Source organism: Acinonyx jubatus, chromosome C1 (genome assembly GCF_027475565.1).
Source record: "Acinonyx jubatus isolate Ajub_Pintada_27869175 chromosome C1, VMU_Ajub_asm_v1.0, whole genome shotgun sequence".
Classification (NCBI taxonomy): domain Eukaryota; kingdom Metazoa; phylum Chordata; class Mammalia; order Carnivora; family Felidae; genus Acinonyx; species Acinonyx jubatus.
The window spans coordinates 129,571,212-129,584,889 of NC_069381.1; the positions used below are offsets into that span (position 1 = coordinate 129,571,212).

The 13,678-nt window shown below is 32.3% G+C and overlaps 1 protein-coding gene across 3 annotated transcripts in view; it reads right to left on the reverse strand.

Annotated features, from left to right (window-relative positions):
* The window catches only part of LRP1B (LDL receptor related protein 1B), a 1,862,224-nt gene that overhangs the window by 238,179 nt on the left and 1,610,367 nt on the right, over positions 1 to 13,678 (reverse strand). For all 3 annotated transcript variants that reach the window (XM_053214983.1, XM_053214982.1, XM_053214984.1), the window contains exons 58-59: positions 7,781 to 7,903; positions 5,352 to 5,533 (exon numbers count right to left, since the gene is read on the reverse strand). In XM_053214983.1, the coding sequence (XP_053070958.1) occupies positions 5,352 to 5,533; positions 7,781 to 7,903 (305 nt within the window). The remainder of the gene's footprint in view (positions 1 to 5,351; positions 5,534 to 7,780; positions 7,904 to 13,678) is intronic.

The window sequence follows — 13,678 nt, forward strand, 5'->3', positions numbered from 1 at the left end:
ATGGTAGATGTAAAACAAATGAAAACAATATTATGATAAAACTATTTTACTATGGAGGCACAAAAGAGGGAATAATAATTTTACTTAGATGGAAGAAAGCATGAAAGAAATCTCGTGCTCACTGATAGTTCTTTGAAACATAAATCTTATTTTCATAGCTATCTTAAGATAAGAATAATCTTTATCTTTTTCAGATTTTGGAACAAAGTATAACTAAATTGACGATTTTAATGCTGTAACAGGTCTTAAAGATAATGTAGCCTAATACCTTCATTTTACTGATAAACTGAGACCATATAAGATTATGTGTGTTGTCATAGTCTACTATGATACAGTTGAAACAAGGGCTCAGGTCTCTAGATTTATAGACTAGCTTTTTCTCTAAGCAGAACTATGCAGAGTCCTAAGGAAATGAATTCTAGAAACAGATTAATTGGGTTGAAATTTCAGGTCCACATATTACTAGCTATGTGAGTCAGGACACTTTAATTAGCCTCCGTGAGCCTGTATTTACTCACATGTTGAAAAGAAAAATAATAATATTAGTTCCCTAATAATTATAGGGAAAAATTTAGAAAACTGATAAGCATGGAATGTTTAGCAAACATTAACTATTATTATTCATCTGTACTAGATATGTAATATATATCACATATATGTGTACACTTTCTGTATATTGGTTTTATTTAATAGGTTATTAATAGGTTATTGTGTTTGGTTAATAGGTTATCTGTTGCATCCAGATTGTGTGTATAGTATTACATGATTTTTCTGGATTTTGTGTTATTACATGGTTTTTTATTTAAGTACTTATCAACCAAAAGAATATATTCTATTGCATGGAAGAAAAGTATAGTTTAACTGTATTCAGGTATAAATGCGTCTTCACAGACACAGGATTTCTCTTCTTATGGGTAGCTACCTTCTGATGGCTAAATTTCATTTCCTTTTCCATACTTAAGCCCTATTACTATCCTTTTTTTTTTCAAGTTTTTCAATAAGTCTGTACTAGTGTACTGGTATTTTCAACACCGGAAATTCAACTTCTTAAAAACTAGCTGAGTACAAAATTTTTTGTAAATAATTAAAGCTGAAAAATGAAAACTTCAGTGAAAGTATCAAAAGAGGAGTTCTAAATCTCACCCATATAGTAGGTAATGTTTACCTAAGATCACATCTGAAAAACTTCAGCCCCAAATAATATCTACTCTGTAAGTTATAACAAAGTGTGAACACACACAACAATGCCAGCTGTAACCATAACAACAGACTTCTGTGGTTCCTGAGGATATCTTTTATAGTTTAATGAAATATACTACATTTCTTTAAAACAAATAAAGTAGAAGTCTACTCAGTTTTTTCTGTTTTCCCCCCAAAATATAGGGAATATACTCAGAGACAATTCTTCCAACTGCAATTGTTTCTTATTTGAATTATAAATTTTTTTATATTCATTTCCTGTATATTTTGACTAAGTATAGGAATATAGGTTTAAAAATTGGTAGGGAAAGCATGGTTTTATGTGGCTGTTTATTTTAATAAAATATTTATTTCCCCACAGAAATCAGAAACTGAGTTTTCATTCCTGGTATACCTTTCCTTCCCTTACAACAAAAGTTCCCTTATGACTCTTGTCCTTGAAACATGCAGGTTATTTACATACCGATGTATTGGTTTGGGCAATGATGCAGGTACAATGTCCCTGTAGCTATAACCCTATTTGCTGTGTACATCCAGTTGCCCATGTATTATTTCCTTTTGCAGTGAATTTAACAACTTCTGTATTAGGCACAAAAAATGCTCAAGCCATGGCCCTTTTGCTAAAAGAACTCATTATCTAGATGGAGAGATAAATATTTATACCAATAATAGTCATATATACACCTGAAATTAATATAATATTTTATGTCAATTATACCTCAAAAAATAAATTGAAAAAAATTTTAAAGTCATATAATGGAATGTGTTCAATATGTGGGGTCTTCTTAGCCAGAACTGGGGAAAGTTTCACATAGGAACAGATATTTTCTGCTCTTGTTGGAAAAACAGAAAGTTATTCCAACTAGAGGAAAATAAGAAGGGCATTCTACGAAGAAAGAATGACATAAGGCAAGATACAGAAGCATAAAATGTGTCCTTTCCAAATTTATTTGCACTATCATTACCTACATTGGCAATAATCTCTTCCAATCACAAGTTCTTTAAAGTCCTCTTCGCTTTCCCAGAGAGCTTACTTATTCTTTTGGCCTGAAATACCTCCTGCTCTGAAGGGCACTGCATCACTGGCTAATTCTTACTCCACTAGTTTTATCTAGGAAGGTTCTCTGATTCCAGTTGAGATAAAAACATTTTCTATTCCCCCCCCCAATTTTTATAAACTTAAAAAAAACGCATTGTATTATAATTATTTATTTACCTACCCACTGAACCGTGAAACACCTGGAGATAGCACTGTGCCTTTTATTTTTATACTCCTACCTAGAGCACTGCCAGATGTACACTAAATGTTAAAGAAATGTGAGTTGAATAAGTGAATGGGTACATTAATTTTCTGTTAACTAGTCATATCACACATTCACTTTATTGCCTATCATAATGGTCTTTTGCTATGTGATTACCTGAAATAACATGTTAATCATCCAAAAAGATATAATAATGCTCAGTATGGCTTTAATATTATATTTTCTATTGCACTTTAAAATGTGTATATGTGTGTATATTTTTTCTGCATAAACAACTCTTATAAATATTGATGTAAATAATATTAATTGCCCCAAACTTATGATAGATTAAAACAGTAATTCTCAAACTAAACGAGACAACAGAATGATTAGGATAATTGGATCTCAGCTGAATTTCAATATAACAACCAGGAAGATGATTCATCTGTTTACTTGTATCTTCTTTACCATTCTTACTTAGTAACTACCATATCCAAATTGATATTGTGACCATTGGGATACTATTATTTAAAAAATATAATATTTATTTATTTTTGAGAGAGAGAGAGAGAGAGAGAGAGAGAGAGCGCGCGCGCGCGCGCGCGCGCGCGAGCGCGCAGGAATGGGGGAGGGGCAGAAAGAGAGGAAGACACAGAATCCAAAGCAGGCTCCAGGCTTTGAGGTGTCAGCACAGAGCCCGACACAGGGCTTGAATTCACAGACCTCACGATCATGAATTACTTCATCACATTAGTCCAGTGATCTTTACTCTCCTGTAAACAAATCCTTGCCTTATTCCTCACTAAATATCAGGACAGAAATCACATTTCTCCAGGAAACAGGGGCCAGTAGTATTGGCAAATTCAAAACATGCATAAATTGCAATGTTATTCTGATGTGGAAAGGTACAAGGGGATTTTTATTACATAATATTACAATAGAAGTTGATATATTTTGAAGCAGAATTACACAATATTTTAGACAGTTATGGAAACTTCACCCTGAAGCTAGTCTCATAAAAACTAAAATCCAAGTTGTCCTATTGTCTCACTCTGGGGAATGAGAAAAACAGAATGAACAAAAAGGTGTCATTAAATTTTACGTGTTAAAATAGGTAGCTTTAATTGTTTCATAAGAAGATGCCATTTTTATCTGTTTCTTTTTGTTATAATGTGGCATATCCATATCATAATAAAATATTATCCAAAATTGAAATCAATGGAGTCTTTCATAACATTTACAATAATTTAGTACTTCACCGTTTTAACTGACACTTTTGATGGATGGGTTTATGTTAACGACAACTTAAGGCTGCTTTTGGTTTACAGGGTAATAATACCTGTAACTGGGAGAAATAAAACTTAAAGCTAGACTCAGCTATGTTCACGAGGCTAGGACAGTTTTTGTTTTATAACAAGTAAATTCCACAAAACTATTATGACCTACAGGTAATGTTTGTTTAATATGAAGCATCCTAAAGAGTATGAAAGGAAAAACTAAGTCAGCCATACTGATTTTGAAGAAAAAGGCAATGTTTTGAACATGCTAAAATAAATATCTTCTGATAAAATATTGAAGGAATTAAAGTATTCACATTCTTATGAATGAATGATGATAATAGTCAAACATTACATCTGGTCATTATTTCCTGAAACATATTAAAAACAGACTCTCTTGTGATTCTGTTTCGATTAAAATAGAATTGACATTCTTTTGAATTTTCTGTTGCTATGGTAAAGAAAATACTTTAAAAGTTAAAAAGTGGTACATAATTATACAGCAAAAAGTTAAAAGTTGCACATTACCTTGGAAACAGAAGAGTATCTACAGTACAAGGCTTCTCCTATTAGGTACTGCTTCTACCCAAAGTGTTTAAACTTAAGATATAAAATATACTTTGATATGATCACATTGCCAAATATGAATATAAAGGACCAAAAAACATAGATACAACCTATTAGCAAGAAGCAATGTCTAATTGTTGAATATGGTATGATACAAGCAGTGATTTCATGAAAGTATTAAGTAAAATTAACTTATATAGCAGAAAATTTAGAGCACTACAGTTATAATACTTGTTACAGTGAATGTGTCCTATTTTTAAAAATAAAATTTTCTCTACATTTGCTATTTTAACAGGCATGTTGAGTAGGTTGAACTTCTACAGAGATCATTTTGGAGTATATAATCACTCTAAATTATAGTGCAAAAAAAGAAAAAAAAAGGAAAGGCATGCCTTCTCTAACTACCAAAAAAACATAATTAAAAGTGAATGATAATGGTCATAATTCATAAAACTTTAGCAGGCATACACCTAACTTTGACACCTAAGCTCTGACACCTTAATGTGTGTTCATCCCTCACCTGGAATCTCCAGCCTGCTGGCTTTAATCCTTACAATGACTTGTTCTCCTTTCTCACAATGAAATGCAACTGACACACAGCTCCAGTATGAATCGTTCTCAATATTTCCACTATACTATCCTTTTTGAGTGCACAGATAATGCACCTGGTTACTTATTATCCATGGATACTACTTATGTGTCTTGCCCTAAAGTGGTACAGGAATTACATCATCCATATTTGGACTACCACAGTCGTTGCCTTTGCTCCAACACTTAAAGGCAATAAATTCGAGAAATCTGTATGTTTTAACTTCTGATATATTTAGATTAGTTAGAAAAATAGTTGTTTAAAACTTTTAAAAATACCTGCTGTTAAATCTCATCATTTCAAATGTTTTTCTTTCTCACTGTGAGAGTCACATTTCTATTTTTGACTTCTCAATAAGAATGTCTACACATTACATTTTATATTGGTTTTCATGTTAAAACCTACAGAATGAGATTTACCACACTGAATGTAACCCACAGTTTCAATCTTTAATTTAAGATTCTCAATGTTACAAACCCAGCTCGAGGATCTAAAGACAGGTCCCTGGGGAACTTCAGCTTTTTGCTAACGAGTATAGTAGGGTACAAGCCATTGAGCTTGGATACTTCAATGATCCTTTTTTCTGTGTCAGACCAATAGAGGTTTTTTCCAATCCAATCGACAGCAAGTGCGTTGGGAACAGCTGTGTTATGCACTACCTAACAAAATAAGAATTTAAAAGGTTAACAATGTAAATACCTACAATAAGCACCGAGTAATTGCTTCTTGATTTTTACAGAGATTATAGAATTCTATTTAAACATTAGAAACGGAATTTAGATAAGCATAAGACATAGAACAAATTTACCCTAATAAAATTACTTGTTTGTGATGTGAGAAATTACCTAATATGTAATCAGTCCCTGAAAATTACACATGGATTTAAGAAGTAAACACCAAAATAAAAAACTGTTGGACAGTTGCAGAGTTGCACATTTTTGTTATACTTGTCTTCTAAAAATTAGGGGCAAAACTTCTATCACATACAGATACACACACACAGAATTATTGATATTATTAACCTTTAACAGATTTTGGGGAGATACCAATAGCATTCTCCACTCTCCCAACTGGTTATGCTCTATTGAAATTATCTACAACAAGACAGAAAATGTACATTTGAGAACATACACTATTTTAACCTAACCAAAGGAAGTAAAATTCATACAACTGCTGTGCTTGATTCTAACCCATTACAATATCAACTATAATAAGAATACAAGCTTTATATATACAAATATGATGCATATAAAATAACCCAAGATTCTTGGTCTATATGATTACTATTTCTGAGTCCTCAGGTTTTTCAGGATTCTGAGAAATGAGAAACTGAAAGTTGGGGCTGTACAGAAGCCAATGGTCATATAATTAGAGGAAATAAAACAATAATGAAAGTTTATACTTATCCTTTCACTAATGTTATCAATAGTGAAGATATCTAAATCTAGATCTAGATCTAGATCTAGATCTTTTATGTCTTGCCCTAAAGTGGTACAGGAATTATATCATCCATATTTGGACTACCACAGTCGTTGCCTTTGCTCCAACACTTAAAGGCAATAAATTCGAGAAATCTGTATGTTTTTAATTTCTGATATAGATATAGATATAGATATGTACACATATACATATGACAACATGGTCATTTTCAGCAACCAATGGTACCTATCTACTGTATTGAATTGCAAGACATCTTTTCTTCTTTCTCCCATATTCCAATTTTACAAATTTGGCATGGCTGAAAATTTACATTGTCATCCGTGAATTAGTGAATTAGAAAATCACTAATAAGAAAATCAGTGAATTAGTAATCCCAATAGGAAAAAAAGATTCATTTGTTACCCTATATTATGACATTATTTAAAGTAGTAATAGGTTAGTGGTGGCAAGATAATAGTTAATCCTTTAAAATATTAAAGTGTATTCAAAACATATAAAGGTAATTAAAATTTTAACTGTCTTATAAAAATATGACCAAGCTTGGGTACTATTATTTTTATAGTTTTTATATACATTTTCAAAGAATTAAAAAAGAAAAATCCATTTACTTATCTATGTCACATACTGATATTTATAAACTATCAGTTTATACATAAATACATAAATAAAGTTTATACATAAATACAATCATTACAAATCACCTGAGCCCAACCTAATGGTTGCTCTGGCACTGCATATACATATTTTAAGACTTTATTAATATTTTTGAAATTTATTGCTCCCAATAAAATTTGTGTATGATATTATAGATAGTTACAAAAAAGTTAAGGCAATTGATGGGTTCTATAACACTTGAATTGAAGTGTCTTTATAATATATTTTACTGCATATATACAGTGCAAATAATTTTATTTTAAAACTCAATATAACACAGAAAAGGAGCCAAGTAGCTCATATCTAGAATGTGATATGTATTTAATTATGATACTGTCTAATCAGAACATTCATGATTTTATAAAAATGCATTCAATTATTTCCAATATAGGAGGTTAATTTTAATAGTGCTGTAATTTCAATCTACAGTCTAGTAATTAATTTTTCAATCATAAATTCTCAGACTCAACTTTCCCCTTTTATATAAGTCAATACAATTGAAACTCAGGCACTAATCATTCAAGCCAAAAGCATCCCTCACATTTTCTAGGGCTGTGAATAAGGTTCTGAATGTTATTTAGTCAATTTTATTTTTATCTTTGCAAGTAACAGTGTTATAATGAAACATACGGATTAAAAAGCCTAATATTTCATATTTAAAGTATGTATTAACTTGCACTGTACAAATGTGAAATTCAAACCAACCTAATGCATTTTATGATTTGTATCATTACCATCAAATAACATTTTCTATTCAAGTCAGCTATACCAATAAAATATTCAATAATCCCATCATTGTAACATCTAGTTACCTTAATATCACTTCCATTTAAACACATTCTATTTATGCGGCTGCCATTGGGTCGGCTAGAATCAATCCAATAGATGAATTCTTCTCTGTAATCAAAGTCTATAGCAATAACATTGTTTAATCCCTAAAAATAAAAAAGGATATGTTTGAACAATAGTTAATAGAAATTATTTTCAAATGTCTTAGGAGTTCGTAAGAATCACTATCTCTCTTTGAACCTAGATAGTTATAGTTATGACAATGAATAGCATTTGTGACCAATTCTTTTTAAAAGCATCTTATCTTTACATTTCTCTATACCACACGTTTAAGATGTTGTAAAATTTATTTGAAAATATTTTCCAAGTAGGTTTCAAAATTTTTGGAATGCTTATAAAGTTTAGCCCCTGTTGTGGGTAAACAAACAAACAAACAAACAAACAAACAAACAAAATATATATATATTGTAAAGTGAAAGACTCTCACTTTAGGTTAATGTTAAATAGATATGAATTTAATGTCATTACTGTCTGTTCTGTAGAGTAACCAGAAAAGAGCATACACCTAAATTTGCAACAGAAGATCACAGAAGATTTAAGATGAGCTTCAGATAGTCATCTGATGAAAGTCAGAAAAGAAGGTTTAGAAACCAATTTGTCCAAAATATTTTTTGTCAACAACATAAATTAGCTGCCTTGTTGTTGTTGTTGTTGGTGGTGGTGGTGGTGTGGTTGTGGTTGTTGGGTTTTTTTCTTCTTGAGACCCTCTAGCCAACATAGTGCCATATTAGAATTTAAAAGTTATAACCTTAGGTGAGTATTTGACCAAGGAGGAACTGAGTAGCCAACATGTTTTTATCCTACATGGATATACGAGGATATGCCTGCCTTCAGACTCTTGGTTATGCATTTTTTTAACAAGTAACAAAACTTAACACGAATTCAACTGATGGATTTCTGGATGCCCCAGTTTTTTGGTTTGATAGTTGTGCCTTTTGACTGATTTAACAATTGTACATCAGGATCTGGGAATCTTCTTAGGTGCTGAATAATTCAAACAATTCCTGAGGGGTTAATTTAATTCTGACCTTTTGTTAAGGCTCATATATTACTACCCTGATGGACTAACAAAACTTGGATCAGGATTTCCATTGTATTAAGTCATTTTAAGGCTTGGATAGTCTATTAATTTATAAATATTATATATTAAAAATATATGATGGAGGGGAAGTGGGTGGGGGATGGGCTAAACGAGTGATGGATATTAAGGAGGGCACCTGTGTTGAGCACTGTGTATTATAGACAAGTGATAAATCACTAAATTCTATCCCCAAAATCAAAATTATGCTATATGTTAACTAGCTAGAATTTAATAAAAAATTGAAAAAAAAATGACACTATAGACACTTGGCAAAGCCCTAAGAGATCATTGCCATATCTTTATATCTGTTGTAAAATTATATGTATATATTTATCCTAAAATTGTGATTAAGTCTCAAATTGTTTTGGGGGTCATTTATGAGTAGCTGTAGTCCTATAGGTTAAGGAATAGCACCCTGAGGGAGATGCGCTGTTTGGTTTGGGGAGGAGGGAAAGGAAAGATGATAATTACCACATCTGAATTCAGCTTCCAGATCTATTTCCCAAATTTAGAATTAGATAATGACACTGCATTAGATTTATATAGTCCTTCTTAAGACTCAGGCCCAGGCTACATTATTACTGTTCATAATTTTCTTTCTTTCCAATGATCTACAAGACTAACGATGGCCTAGTTATAGAAACAATTCAGAAAAGGTTCTGGCAAATACTGATTTTTTTTTCTTCTCACAGCAGGGCCAAAGTCTAGTGGTCATGGCATTAAAATCACAGGTTCACATCTTATGCTTAGCTGTGTATTTGGCTTAACATGAGCAATGTCTTTCCTTTGCCCGAGATTATAAAGTTAATCTGAAATGGGCTAACTCCTTGGAAATTGGATGCCTTTGGCCATAAATAAGAGACAAAAGTAAACACGATTCTGTAAATTTCTCACTAAGCCCAGATGAATGAACACAAGTATACTTCTTCCTGACATTACTAATAAAAAATAACAACTATAACTGCTTAAAAAATTCAGTCACAGATTCAAAAGATTTGTTAAATATTAATTCACAAGCTAAAACTTGGAGGATTCCCCTTAATTAAATGCATTTCAGCATGCATATCTAGGAAGTTGTCCATGCAAAATCAAAGTTTTAAAATATAAATTGAGTATTGGGGCGCCTGGGTGGCTCAGTTGGTTGAGTGTCCAACTTTGGCTCAGGTCATGATCTCACAGTTTGTGAATTCCAGCCCCATGTCGGGCTCTATGCTGACAGCTCAGAGCCTGGAGCTTGCTTCGGGTACTGCGTCTCCCGCTCTCTCTGCTCCTCCCCTACTCGCACTCCGTATGTCTCTCTCTCTCAAAAATAAGTAAACATTAAAATAAAAATTAAAAAATAAAATAAAATATAAATTGAGTATAGCCCAAGTTCTGTAGAAAGTTTAATAAATGCACTTCAATAGAGTTTGTAATATCCTTTCTGTTCAAGTGTTTTTAACACCAGAGGAATATGGTAAGTGGGTTAGGGTTCTGTGATGGCCTGCAATTCAGATGGATGAATTGGAGTTTTACAGAGAAAAGGTAGACAGAATCTTGTCACTAACTTTAGGAAGGATTTACCCAGTCATGGCAGAATTATCCTCTTCCTTTTTTTACAATAATCAATTTATATAATGAAAATTCAATTCCAAATTTAGCAATTCAACTATAATTAAATGAAAGCTATAAATGCAGAGGAATTGAAGCTCTGAATTCTGACATATCTATCTAAGCTGGTCATTTATCTACAGCTTTACCCTTTAATCCCCACAAAAAACTTTGCAATTCTCTCTTCTCAGAATCATATGCAAGGAACATTAAAAAAGTCAAGGGCATGGGCAAACTAATGTCTAAACACTAAAGCCATTTCAGTGGTTTCAGAGCTGAAAATTGGTTTCATCAAAATCCTATTTGCTTCTTTCATTTCTATAGCTGAAGATCTGCACCCTTTGGTTCAAGATGATTAATTTAGGAAATTGTGTTTTGTTTCTCTACACAATTTTACTGGAATAAAAGCCACTGCAGAGATTGAAGTGGATAGCATTGGAAAGCTACTTGATAAATGCACTTAAATTAATAAAATTAATATTTGATTAATGCATTTAATTTCTAACATCCATGTTATTAAAGTATAAGTACATTTTCTTTATGTATGTGGTGTATGGATTTAAATTATAGCCAGCCTACCTAAAACTACATTTTAGAATACATAGGGTAAAAAAAAAAAAATCTACGACCTGTTAAAATTTTTCACTGTAAAGCTTCATGAGATTGTATGGACTACAACAAAGAGAATCAAATTCAAGATAATAGGGTAAATCGTTCTTCCTAATAACCTACACACACACACACACACACGCACACAATCCTCTCACATTTAAGACAAGGATGTTTTTTCACTTATTTTGACTGATAGAAAATATGGAGATATAATTACTTCCGTTTTCTACTTCATTCTGCACATGTAGACAGAAATCTCTGAGGAAAAAAAAATGTTTCTACTGCCTAGAACTCCTTGAAAATTTCTATAATGCTGTAATGAAATGCAGTTAAAAATATCTTCCCTGACAGAAATGATATATTCCAAACAGACTGCAGGCAAAACTGGATGTAAGGATTGTCTCTAGTTTTTTGGGTATCTATTTCCTTACTCAGTGGTCACATTAATAAATACTTTCAAAAGACAGATGTTCAGAGTCCTTATGAGCATCCTCATCTTTCTCACTACCTTTTCATTTTCATAAACACTACACTAAGAAAACTATCTGGAAGTCATCCCCACTTAGGTACTAGTGATTGGCAATGGTCAAAAAGATACCACGAGGAAAAAAGTGCTATCTGAAAGTGTGCATTAAAGTGATTTGGGTATATGAAATACTTAAATGATGCATACAGGAAAAAACATTTTGCTCCATTAAGAACAATCTCTGATAACATATTAGCTATGAAAACAACAAAAGGGATACCAGCAGAAATGTCCTGAGTACAGGATTGGAAAATAAAGCAAAGGGATGTCACTGAAGCTCTGTAATAGTCTTCCGTGAAGTCAATAAATATTGTTGCTATTTTAGTTATTAGTTCAACTGAGCTTATAAACAGACTGTCCTAAAGAGAGAACTTTTTCCCTTTATGATAGCAGAGTCTAAAAGGAAGAAATGGTAAACAAATACACAAAAACAACCTAGTAAAAAGAAAATAAGCCTGTTCCTTTTGCAGGGGCCGTACAAGGACTGGCACATCTAACTTGGAAGGTATATAGAGGCTTGGAGGGGGTATGGAGACCGACTCCAAAAGAAAAAGATAATTTTCAACATTTGCTAATTTTGTTATAAGCTTAAAATTAGACTGCGTGGAAGAAAAGAATTAAGTTAAATAATATAGAAAAACATTTGGGCAGCCAAACACTTTTCCATTTTAGCATAGTTATAAATACTAAAACTTTTTATCTGGAATTATTTCTCTTATATTATTCATCTCTTAAAGAGATAGCTGTCTAATTCTTATATTTTAAATAGATTTCTGTTTAGTCTCTATAAACAACATGGAAATATTTTTATATTTCCCAATCTCTGTAGGGTTCACCATTAGAGAGAGGCAGTGTGATACAGTGAATGTCGGTGGCACACTCTAATCTCAAGAACAAAAATCTAAACCTCACAGACATTCATGAATGAGGAGACATGTTGTAAGCACACAGGAAGTCTGAGGACTCCTGTGAATTGGAAAGCATGGCCTCTATAGCAAAGTGTCAACTGCCATACAATTTGGATTGTGGACATTCAAGGATGTGAGCTCAGCATTGCTATATCTTTCTGTTTATTTTCATGAGTAGCCAGAAATCTGGATTTTCACGTGAAATTTTCATTTTCAATCTGTGGCTTAGAGGAAAACTGGAAAATCTGTCAGGAAAAGTCAGTATCACAGTTTCTAATGAATATTTGTACTTAAAATGAGACTCATAAGAAAAATGATTGAAACTGACAAGAGCAGTAGAGGAACCCATCAATAGGTGGCAAAAATAGTTCAGGTATTCTTTATGTTGCTAAAAATCACCACATGAATGGCCTTCTTTGTCTATGCATATGCTGGCTTAACCATACTACAAGAACAAGAAATATCCTTATTTTTGGCACACTTGTTGTAGACAGTGCTTTCACATATTTATGTCACTACTGTTACAGTTTGGGGCAAAAAGACATTTGCAGCAGAACAGATACAAACTGAATCTTGCCAAAGAAGCTATTTCTCCTGACAACCAAAAATATGCCATAACTAACTGCATGTGATTTCTCCAGTCCATGTAGTAATCACTGTAGTTTTAATGATTTGATTTTATGCTATTTCCACTGCAGACTGGGAGAAATAAAAAGTTGAGGTGAGCAATTCACAGTTTTCTATCCTATCATCAAATGGAAACCATAACTTTCATCTTAAATAACATATATAAATAAACCCTGACAATAGGACTCAAACATCAAAACAGATCAACTCAGATTCTCTTGAAGTGGACAGGTTGAGGATACAGATGGTAGAACCAAAACATATGCCTTACAACCTTTGAATCATGGCTCGATTACAATTCTACTTTCACCCCCTTACTAATTCTAAATTTGAAAGGCTAGAGATCGTCAGTCCTGTTTTATTTCTTAGTTCTGTGAATTAAACCTTAAAATTCTGGAAAAGGTATTAATTTTCAAAATTCCAAGGGGGAAACACAAAATACTTTAAAAGATAATTTTATGCTTTCTCTAATCTAGCGATGCTTGAGACAGTTTTTCCCTCCCATTAATTCTATCTT